At 45.5% G+C, this 18480-nt stretch overlaps 1 protein-coding gene across 6 annotated transcripts in view; it reads left to right on the top strand.

The window, feature by feature from the left end:
* CACNA1B (calcium voltage-gated channel subunit alpha1 B) overlaps positions 1 to 18480 on the top strand; it is a 194564-nt gene that overhangs the window by 109042 nt on the left and 67042 nt on the right. For 4 of the 6 annotated variants that reach the window (XM_067040195.1, XM_059073189.2, XM_067040196.1 and 1 more), the window contains 2 exons: positions 2173 to 2985; positions 3930 to 4147. In XM_067040195.1, the coding sequence (XP_066896296.1) occupies positions 2173 to 2985; positions 3930 to 4147 (1031 nt within the window). The remainder of the gene's footprint in view (positions 1 to 2172; positions 2986 to 3929; positions 4148 to 18480) is intronic. The other 2 variants (XM_067040194.1, XM_067040193.1) reach the window with 1 other exon arrangement.

Below are 18480 nucleotides of genomic sequence, written 5' to 3'. Positions count from 1 at the left end.
CACGTGCCGGGCCGCGCAGGGACAGAGCGGCAAGCAGGTGGGGGCACGCCGCCGCCCCCCCAGCAAGGCACGGAGGCAGAGACACGTCCAGAGAGGCCGCCAGCAGCACCGCTGCGTGCTGGGCAGGCGCAGGCAGGCTCGGGTGGCGTGGGGCCCAGAGAGGCAGCCGCCCAGCAGGAGCGGGGCTGGTAGAGCCGCCCCTGGGAAGTTATGAGGGGGGCCTGCCAGCCCCACGCAGCCTCTCGTCCGGCGGGCACCCCGCCTCTCCGTGGACTTGAGCTGGGTCCCGGGTGAGACAGAGCTGCGTCTGAGGGTAAGGCTGAGGGCAGACCCCGTGCCTCCTGAGCTGCCGGCTGCCACGCCGCCAGCGTCTCTACTGCCTGCCCGTTTCTGTTCTGACAGGCGGGGCCGCAGGGCTCACGGCCGTGTCTGAGTAGGCCCAATGGCTCCGAGTCCAGGCCCATCTCGGCCTGCTGGGCTGATGGGGAAGCCTGACCAGTGGCCGGCTGTCAGCCCTCACGGTTCCGGCACCACTGGGGAGCGCCCCCGGTGGCCGCTGCCCGCTGCACAGGGTTCGGCACAGTTCAGAGCTGGGCCCCTTGTTTTGGTGTCAGCTGGGGATGGGTAGGTCCCCCGTGGCTCTGGGTTGAAGCCAAGGAAAGAGAAGGTGGGTCTGTTGCCAGGTGACCTTGGGAACGGGGCAGCAGGTCAGGGCCTGGGGTGGCCGCCGAAGGTGTGGGTCAGCAGACGGTCAGAGGGGCTGACAGCTGTCCCCCACGCGTGGCCCCGCCTGCCTCCCGTCTGCGCCCCCAGGGACAGGCACCAGGCTCTTCTGCTCTCACGCTTCCCTGGAAATGGCTCCGCACCCTGCGGGCAGAGGCCTCAGCACGGTGCTCGGCGGCTGGGGCTCAGAGGCCGGGGCTGGAGACCCGTCCAGCCTGCGCCCCCAAGGCCCTCAGGCTGTGGCTCTAGGCTGTGCGGTCAGTGCAGCTGGAGTCTGGCGGAGGCCTCGCGTCTCCTTTAGACACTTTTCCCCTTGTCCTTGCACGCGTCCGATCCTGGCGCCGTCAGTGACTCGCTGTGGACCCTCTGTGAGTCTCGTCCTCCACGCTCAGTGTGGCACGGGGACGAGAGCAGCACCAGCCCCTGAGGTGGCTGTGAGGGCTGGAGGAGGTGGCCGCTGACCCAGCTGTCACAGCTGCCCTTGTTCTCGTGTTGCCGCTGCTGCCCCCACAGTGGTCCTGAGACCTCCAGAGGCCGCAGGACGAGACTGGCCTCTGAGGAGGGTTCCACTTGGCCGAGGTGGTGCCGCTCGCCAACTCGGGGGTCTTGTTCAGCAAATATCCCAGAATGCAAAGGGCTTCCATGCACCCTGGGCTGTGGAATCCACCTGTGACCGTGTGGGTGAGCCTGGGGGGCGGTCAAGGCCTTTAGAAGCCTGTCTAGTGAGGGCTGAGCCTGGACCACAGGCCACTCCTGGCGCCGGAGAGCTCTCAGCCCCCGTGGAGCCAGCAGAGAGGAGGGCACTGCTGAGCACAGGACGTCGTGTCCAGCCGCAGACCCGCCTGCTGGGCTCCTGGGCATCAGCCAGTGGTCACCGAGCTGAGCGCCAGCTGCCCCCGGGGCCCCTCACTCCATGGGTAACTGTCCCCTCCGCTCCTGACGACCCGCCTCTTCTCGGGTTCCCTCTCAGACACCCCGTCTTCCTCTGGCCAGTGGCTCCCCTCCTGGAGGCGAAAGCCCCTCCTTGGGCAGCCTGCTCCCTACCTCCCCAGTCCTGCTCCATTTGGACGCTGGCCCCTCCTCGCCCCATTCTGGCCTTCGTGGCGGCAGCCCGCCTGCCCGGGGAGCCTGCCTGCCACCTCACGCTGGCGCCTGTCATTCCCACTGCTCTGCACCCCTGGCCCCCCCGGCCTTGAGCCCCCACCCCAGGTGAGGCTCTCACCACCTGCGGGCGCCCCCGGGGGGGCAGGGATGAGGTCTGCTTCCCCGGGTATCGGCCGCCAGCTCTGCCCCTCGACTCTGCGGGGTTGCCCGGGCTCCTGCCGCCCCCCGCCCCCCACTGCGCCCTCTGCCATGTCTCCATCGCTGTGTGTCCATCCGTGGCTTCCCCTGCGAGGCAGAGAGGTGGGGGGCGGCTTGGGGGCGCGGCTCACGCGGGTCTCCCCACAGCAGGCATCCGAACTCGGCCAAGGCGCGCTCGGTGTGGGAGCAGCGGGCCAGCCAGCTGCGGCTGCAGAACCTGCGGGCCAGCTGCGAGGCGCTGTACAGCGAGATGGACGCCGAGGAGCGGCTGCGCTTCGCCACCTCCCGCCACCTGCGGCCCGACAGGAAGACGCACCTGGACCGGCCGCTCGTGGTGGAGCCGGGCCGGGACGGCGCGCGGGGGCCCGCGGGGGGCAAGGCCCGGCCCGAGGGCGCGGAGGCTGCCGAGGGCGCGGACCCGCCGCGCAGGCATCACCGGCACCGCGACAGAGACAGGGACAAGGCCGCGGGCCCGGCGCCGGCGGGGGAGCAGGACGCGGCGGACGCCCCGAAGGTCGAGGGCGGGGAGCCGGGGGCCCGGGAGGAGCGGGCGCGGCCGCGCCGCAGCCGCAGCAAGGAGGCCGCGGGCCCCCGGGAGGCCCGGAGCGAGCGTGGCCGCGGCCCGGGGCCCGAGGGCGGCCGGCGCCACCACCGGCGCGGCTCCCCGGAGGAGGCGGCGGAGCGGGAGCCCCGGCGCCACCGCGCGCACCGGCACGTGCCCGAGCCGGGCAGGGAGGGCGCGGCGCCCGGGGCTAAGGGCGAGCGGCGAGCGCGGCACCGCGGCGGCCCCCGGGCCGGCCCCCGGGAGGCGGAGAGCGGAGAGGAGCCGGCGCGGAGGCACCGCGCGCGCCACAAGGCGCCGTCCACGCACGAGGAGGCGGAGAAGGAGGCCACCGCGGAGAAGGACGGCGAGGTGGGGGACAGGGACAAGGACCAGGAGCTCCGCAACCACCAGCCTAGGCGAGTCGGCGCGGGGGCGCGGGGCGGGAGCGGTGACTGGGCCGGACGTGCGAACCAGCCCGTGAGGGGCAGGTTGGGCGGGCTGCGCAGGTCGGGGGTGCGGACCTGGCCGGGGCCCCAGCCCTCCGTCTCAGCCCCTGGCTGGAGTGGTGACGGTCCTGCCTTGTTGGGGCGGCGCGGTGGGGAGCGTGGCTCTAAGGCGCCCAGGAGGAAGGGAGGCTTAGGGTGAAAGTGTTGGGACTGGTTTGGGACAGAGACCTGGAAAAGGTGCCCCAGGGAGAAGAGAAAAATGTGTGACCCCGTGAAGGAAGGCGAGTCAGGAGAGCCTGAGGGAAGCCTGAGGAGGCCACGGGACTAGATGGTGGAATGGGAGGGGGCCGGGCTGTGCGGCCATGAAGGAAAGGACCCCCATCCCAGGCCAGCCCAGCGTGGTCCCTGGCTGGGGCAGGATCTGACGGTGGCGCTGTGAGAACCCAGGGTAACACGAGCTGTTAGGCTGAGGCCAGCAGTCTCCAGGCTTGGCAGTGAGTCACAGACCACCCAGAACGCGTGCAGCCAGAGGCCACACAGCTCAGGATCAGCCCGACCTGGGCACTGTCTTTGTGTGCAGAGCTCTGTGCTGAGCCTTTGCCCTGGTGGAGCCCCAGGTGGGGTGGCTTAGGGTAACGTCCTCTTCCAGGCTTCTTCGTTCTGCAAACAGTTCTGTTATATACACATAACGTGATATCAGCCATGCCTGGCCCTGTGCCAGGGACAAACAGGTGAGTCAGCTCTGTCCCTACCTCTCAGACCTAAAAACAGAAATGTGTAGGGTGATAAAAACCATGACAGAGGAGGTGATCAGGGATTTATTTGATCTGGATAGGGGTTTAAGAAGCTGGGTTTTGCAGACTGAATAGGAGTTGGGCTCTTCATCAGACTCTGATGTGCATTCTTGGTTGCAGGGAGTCGCACTGTGACCTGGAGGCCAGTGGGGTAATGGGTGTGGGCCCTGTGCATGCCCTGCCCAGCACCTGTCTAGAGAAGGTGGAAGAACAGCCAGAGGATGCAGATAATCAGCGGAACGTTACTCGAATGGGCAGTCAACCCTCGGATCTGAGCACCACTGTGCATGTCCCAGTGATGCTGACTGGCCTTCCTGGGGAGACCACGGTTGTTCCCAGTGAGTATCTCCCCATAACATCAGGGCAGGGCCCACCTTGTGCAGGCTCGGTTTGCTCTCCCCCCTTCCCTCCTGCTCCACGGCAGCCACCTGGGGACAGAGCTTGCCTCTGTGAATTGTTCCCCAACTGGAAAGTCTTTGCTGTCAGCATCTGTGCCTTGATATCCCTTTGCTTTCCAGTGCCCCGGAGGAGCACTATTGCTATTACATGTCACTTAAGCTCTAATCTGCCTCCTTCCAACGATATTTGCAAGTTACCAGGTAAATGCCAGGCACGGTGTTAGAGTGCAGGGGCCACAGCAGGAGGCAGTGGGACTGGGCCGCCCTCACGGGGCTCAGAGTCTCGTCAGGAAGGCAGACCACAACATGGTCGCGGCTCTTCGTAGTTGCGCAAACGCTGCCAAGGACCGTGGCCACTGACCTGACTGAGGTCTGGAGCTAACGGGCGAGAGGAGGAGGGTCTCAGGGTGGTGGTCCTCCACCCACTTACTTATGGTCCTGGCTCTGCAGGTCCTCCCGGACCTTTGCCTGAGCTTCCCTTTTTCTTCCCCTCCCTCCCTCATACCGTGTGTGAGGTCAGGATGGAGCAGCCCCTCCACAACTGACTTGTGTGTGGGCACTGAGGGCACAGTGTAAATAAAATGCCAACCTGCAGGTGACAGAGACAGGCCCCTCACGTTGTGCGCAGGTGCACGGGCGTTTTGTGAACACCAAGGATAGAAAAAAACATTCCCGGGGCGGAAGTGACTTGGAATTTTCCAGATGAAGATTCAGCCTTAGGCAGACCCAGGTGCTGCCACACGCTTGCCTGTCTGCAGACGTGTCCGCACACGGACACGCGCACGCGCCTGTTCCCTCTTACTCAGGTGCTCTCGCCTGGGGCCTATGTACAGTGCACAGCGCCAGGTGTAACAGTGCGGGTGGCTGGCCCTGCCCGCTGAGCCTCCCCTTCCTCGTTGCTTCCTTGGAAGAAGGCTTTCCCTGGGCCATTCTGTCATTTCACCGCCCGCGGCAGTAGTGTGTCTGTCTTCCCAGACTCCCGAAATCAGCCCCCCGGGTCTGATTCTTTCTGGATTAGCCTGAGGGTCCCCACCTGGTTTTTGTCCACGGGAGTCGAGGGGTGGCCCCTCCTCTCCAACCCTGGCAACCACTGATCTTTTTACTGTCTCTGTGGTCTGCCTTTTGCAGAACGTCTTATAGTTGGAATCACCTAGTACGTAGCCTCTTGAGATTGTCTTCTTTCACTTACCCATGTGCATTTAAGGTTCCTTCGTGTGTTTTCATGGTTTGGTAGCTCATTTCTTTTTAGTGCTGAATAACATTCCGTTGTCTGGATGGAACACGCTTTATTTATCCATCCACCTATTGAAGGACACCTTTGTTGCTTACAAATTTTGTCAGTTATAAATAAAGCTATTATAAGCGTTCATGTTCAGGTTTTTGTGTAGACGTACATTTCCAACTCATTTGGGTAAATACCTAAGAACATGGTTTTTGGATTGTGTGGTAAAGCTACATTTAGCTTTGTAAGAAACTGGTCTAACAAACTGGCTATATCATTTTTACATTCCCACCAGCAGTAAATGAGAATTCCTGTTGCTTCACATCGTCTCCGACATTTGGTATTGTCAGGGTTTTGGATTTTCGCCATTCTAGTAAGTGTGTATTGATATCTCATTGTTTTAATTTGCAATTCATTAATGATATATGATCTTGAGCTTCTTTTCATGAGCTGATTTGACATCTGTATATCTTCTTTGGTGAGGTGCCTGTTCATATCTTTTGCCCACTTTTAAACTTTTTTATTTGAAAAAAATTTTAGAGACAAATTTTTAAAGACCAGTTTAAGGTTCAGAACCAAATTGAGAGGCAGGTAGAGAGATTTCCGTATCCTCTTCTGCCCGCACACATGCATAGGCTTCCCTATTATCAGCTTCACTCATTAGAATGGTGCTTTTTGGAAAAAAAAAAAAAACCAAGGATAAAACTACATTGACACATCACAATCACCCAAAGTTCACAGGGTATGTTAGAGTTCACTCTTGATGTTGTACATTCTGTGGGTTTGGACAAATGTATAATGACACATATCCATCACTGTAACATGACACACAATATTTTCGTTGCCCTAAAAATCCTCTGTGCTCTGCCTGTTCATCCCTCCTCACCTCCCATCAACGTCTGGCAGCCACTCATCTCTTCACTGCCTTTGTTCTTTTGCCTTTTCCAGAGTGTCATATAGTTGGAATCACAGTGTGTAGCCTCTTCAGATTGGCTTCTTTCACTCACCAGTATGCATTTAAGGTTCCTCCATGTTTTCTCATGGCTTAGTAGCTCATTTCTTTTTAGTGCCGAATAATATTCCATTGGCTGGATGTACCTTAGTTTATTTATGCATTCAACTACTGGAGAACATCTTGGTTGCCTCCAAATTTTGGCAGTTATGAATAAAGCTGCTATAAACATTTGTGTGCATGTTTTTGTGTGGACATAAGTTTTTAACTCCTTTGGCTAAATCCTACAGAGAATGATGGTTGGATCACATGGCAAGAATATGGTTAGTTTTGTAAGAAACCGCCAAACTGGCTGTGCCATTTTATGTTCCCACCAGCAATAAATGAGAATTTCTGTTGCTGCACATCTTTGCCAGCATGTGGTGTTGTCACTGTTCCAGATTTTGGCCATTCTAATAGGTGTGTCATGGTATCAGATTGTTTCGGTGTGCATTTCCCTGATGACATTTGCTGTGAAACATCTTCATATGCTTATTTACCCTCTGTATATCTTCCTAGCTGAGGTGTCTAAGGTCTTTTGCCCATTTTTTAATCAGGTGGTTGTTTTTATTTTTGAGATTTAAGAGTTCTTTGTATATTTTGGATAACAGTCTTTTATCAGATGTGTCTTTCGCAAACATTTTCTCCCAGGTTGTTGCTTGTGTTCTCATTCTCTTGATGTCTTTCACAGAGCAAAAGTTGTTCATTATCTCCTAGGAGTGTTATCGTTTCGCATTTCACATTTAGGCCTATGAGCCATTTGGGGTTAATTTTTGTGAAGGGTGTGAAGTCTCTCCAGATTAAGTTTTTTGGCATGTGGATGTCCAGTCGTTCCGGCACCATTTGTCGAAGAGACTGTCTTTGTTCCACTGTATTGCCTTTGCTCTTGTGTCAAAGATCAGTTGACTGTTATTTGTGGGGGTCTGGCTCTGGACTCTCTCTTCTGTTCTGTTGATCTACTTGTTCATTCTTTCCCCAGTACCACGCTGCCTTGACTACAGCAGCTATATAGTCAGTCTTGCAGTTGGGTAGTGCCAATCCTCTAACTTCAGTCTTCTCTAAGACTGAAGTTTTGGCTATTCTGAGACTTTTACATCTCCATATAAACTTTAGAATCATTTTGCTGATATCCATAAAATAAATTGCTGGGATTTTGATTGAGACTGCATTGAATCTATAGATAAAGTTGGAAAAAGAACTGACACCTTGACAATGTTGAGTCCTCCCATCCATGAACATGGAACATCTCTCCATCTATTTAGTTCCTTTATTTCATTCATCAGAGTTTGTAGTTTTCCTCATAGGGATCTTGTACGTATTTTGTTAGAAGTATGCTTCAGTATTCAATTTTGGTGGGGTGCTAATGTAGATAGTGTTGTGTTTTAATTTTAAATTTCACTTGTTCATTGTTGGTGTATAGGAAAACAGTTGACTTTTTGTGCGTTAACCCTGTATCCTGCAACCTTGCTAAAATCAGTTATCAGTTCCAGGAGTTTTCTTTTTTGATTCTTTCAGATTTTCTATGTAGGTGATCAAGTCATCTGCAAACAAATACAAGTTTTTAGTCTTACTTCCCAATCTGTATAGTTTGTTGTTGTTGTTGTTGTTTGCCTTATTGCATTAGCAAGGACTTCCACTATCGTGTTGAAAAGGAGTGGTGAGAGGGGCATCTTTTCCTCGTACGTGATCTTAGTAGGAAAGCTTTGAATTTCTCACCATTAAGTATGATGTTAGCTGTAGGTTTTTTTGGTATATATTCTTTATAAAGTTGAGGAAATATTCCCTCTATTCCAATATACTGAGAGTTTTTATGGTGAATGGGTGTTGGATTTGTCAGATGCTTTTTCTGCACCTGTTGATATGATCATATGATTTTTCTTTTTTCGTTTGTTGATGTTATTATGGGTTACATTAATTGATTTTCAAAAATAATTTAATTTATTTTTAATTTAATTTATTTTTCTGTCTGTGTTGGGTCTTCATTGCTGCATGTGGGCTTTCTCTAGTTGCAGTGAGCGGGGGGCTACTCTTTGTTGCAGTACACAGGCTTCTTATTGTGGTGGCTTCTCTTGTTGCAGAGCACGGGCTCTAGGCGCACGGGCTTCAGTAGTTGTGGCATGTGCGCTCCGTAGTCGTGGTGCACGGGCTCTAGAGCACAGGCTCAGTAGTTGTGACGCACGGGCTTAGTTGCTCCGCGGCACGTGGGGTCTTCCTGGACCAGGGATCGAACCCGTGTCCCCTGCATTGGCAGACGGATTCTTCACCACTGCACCAGCAGGGAAGTCCTGCATTAATTGATTTTTGAATGTTGGACCAGCCTCACATGCCTGGGATTAATCCTACTTGGTTGTGGTATGTAATTATTTTTATACTTTTTTGGGTTCGATTTGTTAATGTTTTGTTGAGAATTTTTATATCTGTATTCATGGGAGATATTGGTCTATAGTTTTCTTGTGATGGCTTGTTTGGTTTTAGTATCAGGGTAATGCTGGCCTCCTAGAGTTAGTTTGAAGTATTCCCTTTGCTTCTATCTTCTGAAAGAGATTGTAGAGAATGGGTATGATTTCTTTCTTAAATATATGGTAGCATTCACCAGTGGGACCCATCTGGGCCTGGGGTTTTCTGTTTTAGAAGGTAGTTGATTATTGATTCAATCTCTTTAATAGATATAAACCTATTTAGAAGAAATAGATATAAACCTATTTAGATGATCTGTTTCTTCTTGAATATTGGCAGATTGTGTCCTTCAAAGGAATTGGTCCATTTCAAGTAGTTTATCAAATTTGTGGGCATAGAGTTGTTCATAGTATTAATTTAGTATCCTTTTAATGTCCATGGGATCAGTAGTGATGTCTCCTTTTTTAATTTCTGATGTTAGGAATCTGTGTTTCCCCTCATTTATCTTAGTTAGCCTGGCTAGAGGCTTTTCAATTTTTACTAATCTTTTCAAGGAACCAACTTTTGGTTTCATTGATCTTCTCTGTTGATTTGCTGTTTTCAGTTTCATTGATTTCTGCTTTAATTCTCACGATTTCTTTTCTTCAGCTTACTTTGGATTTAAGTTGCTCTTTTTTTCTCTTCCTAAGGTGGAAGCTTAGATTATTGATTTGGGGTCTGTCTTCTTTTCTAATTTATGCATTCAATGCTATAAATTTCCTTCTAAGCATTGCTTTTGCTGCATCCAACAAATTTTTTTTTTTTTTTTTTTTTTTTTTTTTTTTTTTTTTTTTTTTTTGTGGTACGCGGGCCTCTCACTGCTGTGGCCTTTCCCATTGTGGAGCACAGGCTCCGGACGTGCACGCTCAGTGGCCATGGCTCACGGGCCCAGCCGGTCCGCGGCATGTGGGATCTTCCCAGACCGGGGCACGAACCCGTGTCCCCTGCATCAGCAGGCGGACTCTCAACCACTGCGCCACCAGGGAAGCCCCTGCATCCAACAAATTTTGATAAGTTTTGTTTTCATTTTCATTTAGTTAAAAATATTTTAAAATTTCTCTTGAAATTTCTTCTTTGACCCGTATGTTATCTAGAAGTGTGTTCTTTGATCTTTACATACTTTGAGATTTATCTTTCTGTTATTGATTTCGAGTTTATTTCATTGTGGTCTGAAAACAGACATTTTGCCCACTTTTAAATGGGGTTGTTGTTTTCTAATTGTTGAATTTTTAGAGTTCTTTGTATAATTTTGATAAAGACTTTTATCAGATATGTGATTTGAAAATATTTTGTCCCAGTTGGTGGCTTGTCTTTTCATTTTCTTAATGTCTGGTGTTTTTGATTGTTACTGGTGGGAGGGTTAATTTGGTCCCTGGTATGACTTCTACTAGGAGCAGAAATCTAAGCTATTGACTTTTATATGTTAATTTTGTATCCTACTACTTTTCTGTATCTTCAAATTGTTCATTAGTTTTAGCATTGATTCTCTTTGTTTTTTCCCAAGTATATTATGCAAAATTTTGCAAGTACAGTTGTAACTATTCCTTTCCAAATATTAGGTCTTCCTTCCTTCTTTCCTTCCTTCCTTCCTTCCCTCCCTCCCTCCTTCCTTCCTTCCTTCCTCTCTCTCTCCTTCCTTCCTTCCCTCCTTCCTTCCTTCCTTCTTTCCTCCTTTCTTCCTTTCTTTCTTTCTTTTGCCTGATTTCACCAGCTAATATACTAACATTGGAGTTACTAGGTACCCTTACCTTGCTTCTGCCTACACTAAGTACGATTCTGGTTTGGGGCTTGAGAGGTGTGTGTCTGTGTGTGTCTACGTCTGTGTGTCTGTGTGTGTATAAGATCATGTTATAGTGTTCATTAATTTCTTTTTCAGTAAGTATTTTTTAAATCTTTAATAGATGTTGAATTTTGTTGAAGGTCTTTTCAGCATCCATAGAGATCAAATATTTTCCCCTTAAATATGGGGATTTATACTAATAAGTTTTCAGATCTTGAACTATCTTTGCAATCTTAGAATAAACCCCACTAGGTTATCATATTTATTTTTTAATGTGATGCTGGATTCTGTTTGATAATATTGATACTTTATGGAGGATTTTTGGATTGAGATGTATTTTAGGATATTGAGATGTGTTCTATAGCTTTCCTATATTATGTTCAAGTGTCATAAGGTTTAGGTATTAATGCTATATAGTTATCTCTTGCTTAACTTCATTAATCCATTTCTGAAAATCACATGTTGTAACGGGAGTCCCATTTCCCATTATTTTGGATGGGAAAAATTGTAATGTACTATACAAATTATAATGTATTATAATTAGTTGTACTCAAAATCCCCAACCAATTTCTTAAAACAGAACTAAAGCACAGTTAATCACAGAAAACACTTAATACATTGTTTCCTGATCACCACAGTTAAAATAGCTGTTAACAAGCATTTGCTTTGGAAACACTTCCTTCAGTGAAACTTGCACTTTTCCAAAGCATAGACACATGATTCTGATAGCTAACCAACTGACTTTGGAATCTTGCCTGACAGTTTTCAGTGTTTTGAGTCTTGGGGATGTATACATTTTTCCTGCATAAACAACAGTCAAGAAAGCCTCAACAATGTTGTAATGAGAGATACATATATTATCCTGAAGTGTGAGTATTATAAAACTGAGAGGTGCTCTGTTGAGAAATTTTACCTGAGGAGACGTTTTGTAGGATGTACCTATTATTGATCCATAAAAAGAATTAGAACGTTTGCTTCTTTTCCTCTTCTGGGGTAGTTTAAGTAGCATTAGGATTACTTGGTCTTTAAAGATTTGGTACAGTTCCTTTGTGAAATCATCTGGGTTTGGTTTTTGTTGTTGTTGTTAGGATAATTCTTTGATAATTTATCTGTTTCTGTATGGATATTGGTCTGTTTAAACTTTCTTATCTCCTAAGATCAGTTTGGTAAACTGTAATGATCCATTTGATCTAGGTTTTCCAATTTATGTACATAAGAGCTATGCAAAGAAGTGGCTTAAGTTTTTAAAACAATTTGCTCTGGCTCACTGTTTTTTTCCCCCTTCTTATTTTTTATCCTGTATATTTTATGTTTCCGCCTTATGTTCTTGATTAAATTAGTTAGAAGTTTATACATTTTGTGGATTTTTATAAAAAGAACCAGCATATTTGTTAGTTCTACTGTGGTTTTCTTTAAAACTCATTTTTTTTCCAATTTTATTTTCATTATTTCCCTCCTTCTGCCTTTTTTTGTTTTACTTTGTCGTTCATTTTCTAGCTTCTTTAGTTGGAGATTTAAGTTTATTTTAGTCTTTAGTTTTTATTATATGATGATTTAAGGCTCTGAATTTTCCTCTGATTACTAATTTAACTGTAGCCTATAGATTCTGATATTTGGTGTTTTCATTTTCACCAGATTTTAAAGGAATTATGCAATTTTGTTTTCTATTTCCCCTCAGTGTTTGTAGATTCCTTGGGATTTAGTATATAGAGAATCAAGTACTCTGCAAGTGAACAGTTTTATTTTTTACTTTCTGATATGTATGCCTTCTATTTCCCTTCTTCCCTTGTGGCGCTGTGACTTCCAGTACAGTGTGGGACAGCAGTGGTGAGAACTGACATTCTTCCCTTGTTCCCGTCTTGTGAGAGGAGGGAACACTCAGTCTTTCACCACTAAGTATGATGTTAGCAGTTGTTTTGGGGTTTGTTTGTTTGTTTTTTAAGATGTTCTTTATCAAGTTGAGGAAATTCCCCTCTGTCGCTTTTTTTCCTAAGTTTTTATATTAAATGAGTGTTGAATTTTGTCAAATTTTCTGCCTCAATTGATATGATCATGTGGTTTTTCTTCTGTAACATGGTAGTTTACACATTGATTGATTTTCAAATATTGACCTGCCTTGCATCCCTGGGATAAACTCTGCTGGTCATTGTGTATAATTATCTTTATATATTGCTGAATTCTGTTTGATAATATTTTGTTAGAGAGTTTTGCCTCTGTATTCATCAGGGATATTGCGCTACAGTTTTCCTTTTTGTACTCTTTGTCTGGTTTTGGTATCAGAAAAATACTAAATTCATAAAATGAATTGGATAGTGCTTCTTATTATGTTTTTTGGAGGAGACTGTGTAGAATTGGTGTTAATTCTTTCAATGTTGGATAGAATTTGCCAGTGAAACATTTCTTTTTTGGAATTTAAAAATTATCCTTAATAGGGCTATGTTATGTAACCATACTGGGTGAGTTGCATTAGTTTGTGCTTTTGAAGGAATTGGCCCATTTCCTTTAAGTTGTCAAATTTATGTGTGTATAGTTATTTGTAGTATTCCCTTATTATCTTTTGATGTCTTCATGATCTGTAGTGACTGCCCCTGTCTCATTCTTGGTATTGGTGCTTTGTGTCTTGTCTCTTTTTTGTCAGTTTTACTAGAAATTTGTTACTCTCATTGATCTTTTCAAAGAAACACATTCTTGTTTCATTGATTTTTCTGTATTGTTTTTCTGTTTCCAGTTGCGTTTGATTTCTGCTCTTTATTATTTTCTTCTCTCTGTTTGCTTCAGGTTTATTTTGCTCTTTTTTAGTTTCCTGAGATGGCCGCTTAGATTAAGTCTTTTCCTCTTTTCTAATGTAAACATTTAGTGCTATGAATTTTCTTCTTAGTACTGCTTTAGCTGTGTTCCACAGATTTTGATATGTTATCTTTTCATTTTCATTCAGTTTTGTTTTAAAAATTTCCCTTGAGACTTGCCCTTTGACTCATGGGTTATTTAGAAATGTGTTATTTAGTTTCCAAGTGTTTGGAGGTTTTCCTGTTATCTTTCTGTTTGGTGTCTAGTTTGATCATTTTGTGGTCAGTGAACACACTCTGTATGATTTCAGTTCTTTTAAATTTGTTAAGGTTTGTTTACTAGCCCAGAAGATGGCATTTCTTGGTATGTGTTCTGGGTGTGCTTGAAAGGAATATGTATACTGCTGTTGCTGGGTGGAGTATTCTGTAAGTATAAGTTAGATCCTGTTGGATCCTGTGGAGTTCTGTGTGCATGCTGATTTTCTGTCTAGATCTATCAGTTGTCGAGAAAGAGATGTTCCAGTATCCAACCAGAAATGTGCTTCTTAAACCCCTATCCAGATCAAATGTCTATTTCGGTTTTATCTGTTTTTGCTCTACAAATTTTTCAGCTCTGTTGATGAGTACATACACATTTAGAATTCTGTCTTCTTGAAAGATTGACCCTTTTATCATTGTGTAATGTGTCCCTTATACCTGATAAATTTCTTTGCTTTGATGTCTACTTTATCTGATATAAATATACCCACCCTTGTTTTTTTAAATTAATATTTGCCTATAAGATGTATATCTTTTTCATCTTTTTACTTTTAAACTAGTTATATAGGTATATTTTAAGTTAGTTTCTTATAGACAGCATATCATTGTGTCATGTTTTTCATCCACTCTGTCAGTTCTTTTTTTTTTCATATTTAGACAATTTATGTTTAATGTAATTATATATTATGGCTTACCTCTGCTGTTTTATTTTTCCTATTGTTTATTTTTTCTATTTTTTATTTTTTGGCTGTGCCACACAGCATATGGGATCTTAGTTCCCCAGCCAGGGATCAGACCCGCGGCCCCTGTGTTGGAAGCGTGGAGTCTTAACCACTGGAGTGACAGGGAAGTCCCCGTATTCTTTCTATTTTTTATTTTTCTGGTTTCTTTTTCCTGCATTCCTGTGGGTTACTTGATTATATTTTAGAATTCCACTTTGATTTATCTATAGTATTTTTGAGTGTATCTCTGTGTATTGGTTTTTTAATGGCTCCTCTAGGTATTACATATATATAACTTGTCTCAGTCTACTAAGGTTGTCATTTTACCAGTTGGAGTAAAGTATAGAAACTTTACCTCTCTTTTTCCTCCGCATGTATAAAATAATTAAACGTTTCCTCTACATATATTTAGAAGCACATCATTGTGTGTTATAATTTTTGCTTCAACCGTAAAACGTAATTCAGAAAACTCAAGAGGAGAAGGAAAGTGTGTTGTATTTTTGCTCTTTCTATTGTTCTTTGTTTCTTCCTTCCCGATGTTCTAATATTTCTTCTTTCATAACTTTCTGTTTGGAGGACCTTCCTTAGCCATTCTTTTAGGGTAGGTCTGAAGGTGACAAATTCTCTTAGCTTTCCTTCATCTGAGAATGTCTTGATTTTCCTTTCATTCCTGAAGGATATTTTCACTGGGTATAGAATTCTGGGTTGACAGTTCTTTTTTTTTCAGCACTTGAAAAAACGTGTGCCTCATCCTTCTGACCTCCATGGTTTCTGATGAGAAATCCACTGTCATTCGAATTGTTTTCTTCCTATAGGTAAGATGTTGTTTCTCTCTCGCTGCTTTCAAGATTTTTTCTTTGTCTTTATATTTCAGAAGTTTGATTATGATGTATTTTGGCATGAGTTTCTTTAGGTTTATCCTGTTTGGGGTTCACTCAGCTTCTTGAATTTGTAGGTTTATGTCTTTTTGCCAGTTTTGGAAAATTTTCATCCATTATGTCTTTGACTGCATCTTCAGCTCTGCCCTCTTTCTCTTTTCTTTCCAGGACTCTGTTGACATGAATGGTAGATCTTTTGTTATAGTCCCGAAGGTCCCTGAGGCTCTGTTTAGTTTTTTCAGTCTGTTTTCTCTCTGTTGTTCAGATCGAGTAATTTCTATTGTTCTGTCTTCCAGTTCACTAATTCTTTCCTCTGTGCCCTGCATTCTGCTGTTGAGCCCATCTATTAAGTTTTTAATTTCAGTTATTGTATTTTTCAGTTCTAAAATTTATGTTTGGTTCTTTATATCATCTTTTTCTTTGCTGAGATTTTTTTCTCATTTGTTTCAAATGTGTTTTTAATCATCTGTTGAAGCATTTTTATGATGGGTGCTTTAAAATCATTGTCAGATAATTCTAACATCTGTATTATCTTGGTGTCTTTTCTCATTCAAATTGAGTTTTTCCTGGTTCTTGGTATGACAAGTGATTTTTGATTGAAACCTAAACATTTTGATATTATGTTATGAGCCTCTGAGTCTTATTTAAGTCTTCTGTTTTTGCTGGTCTGCTGTGACAACACACCAACAGGGGGAGGGTTGGGGAGCTGCCTCATTATTGACAAATTGGGGTGAAATACAGGTTCCTCACTTGCCCTCCATTGACACCCAGTGGGAGTGGGTTCCTTGTCCCAGCTGGGCTGAGCTGGGAATTCTAGCTCCTCACTGGGCCTCCACTGATACCATCTTGTCTGGGAGAGAGGGGAAGCCTTGTTACTGTTCCCTACATGGCCTGCATTAACACAGTAAGGGTTGACCTCATTACCTCTGGGTGGTGGTAAAAGTCCTGACTTTCCACTAAGATTCACTCTAGCAGATAAAGGGAAGGGGATGCCTCCTTACCTCTGGGTAAGAATCGAAGTCCAGGCTACCCATGTAATCTTTTCTGATATTGCATGGGTTGGGAGTCTTATTTTTACCACAGGGTGGGTATGAAAGTTCCTGCACTCACTTGGCTCTCTCTGATACCACCTCAGTAGGGGCTTTGGGTACCTCATTACAGACCGGTGAGGGTGGAGGTCAAGGCTCCCCACTTGGCCTCTGCTCATATGAGTGGAAGTAGGGCTGCAGTTTTTTTCTGTGGTATTAGTAGAGTGGTTATTGGCTATAAATTTCCCACCTGGTTAGGCTCTACCTTTCCTGGTCCTGTCACTAGGGAGAGCTGGCCTTGAAAAATCTTTCCTCTTGGCATTCTGGGTTGCTGCTTCTCCGGCACCAAGGATGTATGAGGCATAAAAAAAAAAAAAAACCCAGAAACAAAACCTGTTGTTGTGTTGTTCCTCAGTTTCCAAGATACCAGCAAATCTGCCTTCTTTTCTCCACCTTTCGGAATCTTCTTAGGTTGGCCTTACCTATGATGTCCAGGGTTTTAAGGTGTGCTTAGAAGGATGAATGGAAGAAAGTACCTCTATTCCATCTTTTCCAAAGCTGAAGTCTTGAGTTAATTTTTATATATGGCATGAGGTAAGGGTTGAGGTTCTCATTATCCACTCCCCCCCCACCATTGATGTCCATTTGTTCCATTACTGTTTGTTGAAAACGCTGTCTTTTTCCATGGAATTACTTTGGTACTTTTGTCAAAGATCAATTGATAGGTGTTATTTCATTTCAGGAAAAATTTCTGGGATTACAGTTTTAAATGTTAGTTATATTACATTGTTTTATTTTTGTTTTTCAGACGTTCCAGTTATACTGGTGTTAAATCTCCTTTGTCTATCTTCTGTATGGACTTCTCTCTTACCCTTCTGAAAACTCATTCTTCATTTCACTCCTAAATTCTTTTTCCCTTGCTATAATTTCAGTCATATCTGTTTTCCCTTGGACTTATCTGTTGTCTCCTTGTGATTTCCAAGACGATTTTTTCTCTTTAACTATTTCTCAGATATGTTTGTCTTTTTCTTCAATTTCTCTCCTAAGTTTGGTCAGCTCTCATCTCACATTGCCTAGTTGTCCATATGTTTTTATTTTGAGCTTTTGAATCTGATTTGTGGTGTTTCTTCCTTATCAACAACTGTTTGTTTAGTTATATTTAATTCATGTTGGAAAGTTGTGTAACAGTTTTCCTCTGCTTTGCACTTGTTTTTTTGTGGAGTATTTTTATTACCTGAAAAGTTTTCATCCTTACTTTCTATGTTCCTATGTAGAAGCTTTGTATGGTTGTTGGATTCATTTTTCTGATAATGAGGAAGTATGTTACAGTCTCTTGGACCAAAAATTACATGTGATTTTTTGAAGAGTAGGGGAGGGGTTTGGGCAGCTTACTTGATTTCTAGTTCAAGAACACCTTCTTATTTAGCACCGTGAAACCCAGTTTCTTTTTCAGTGGTGCCTAGTGGGGAGTGTTTGTCTAGTTCTAATTCTGTGATAAAATCCTAGCTCTGGAGGACCCTGGGCCTCAGACACTTGTTTCTTCTTTCCCTACATCACTGAGCCACTGAAGTCACGTCTCTCACTGTCTTTTCCAGGTTGCCATCTCCAGTGCCTTGGACTTTCCAGGCCTCTCCTTTCAAGTCCCCAGAAGCAACACCCTGACCTAGCAGATCTCAAACCTGTTCTCAGTATTTCCCTGCTTGGCGGGGGGTGGCGGTGGGGGGGGCCTTCTCTCCTGTGGATGAATGAGTTGATGTTGTCTGTGTTCCAGCATTACTAGGACCCTCCTCACTCTCCCTTCTCCATACAATCCCTGCCTGATTCTGCAGGTCTGAGGTTTGTTTTCCCGCTTACGTATAAATTCAAGTTTGTAGTTTTCTTATTTCCCATATGCTGTAGGCATGGACTGTGAATGATTTTGTCACCTCTCCTTATCGACCACACGGGTTATGGAGCACGTAGGCAGAAATCTGAGTGTGGGTGACTGCTGTTGTCTATGGGAGCCACAGCCTCTTATCTTTTTAGTTTCTGCTGGATTTGTAGTTATGGCCACAGTACATTTTAAATTTCCTTCCTTCCTTCTTTTCTTCTTTCCATCCTCCCCTCCCTCCCTCCCTCCCTCCCTCCTTCCCTTGATAAACCCCTTTTTCCCCCCCTAAAGTTCTGTCCATT

The sequence above is a fragment of the Kogia breviceps genome, chromosome 8 (assembly GCF_026419965.1).
Source record: "Kogia breviceps isolate mKogBre1 chromosome 8, mKogBre1 haplotype 1, whole genome shotgun sequence".
NCBI classification, from domain to species: domain Eukaryota; kingdom Metazoa; phylum Chordata; class Mammalia; order Artiodactyla; family Physeteridae; genus Kogia; species Kogia breviceps.
This window is presented reverse-complemented; position numbering and strand designations above follow the sequence as displayed.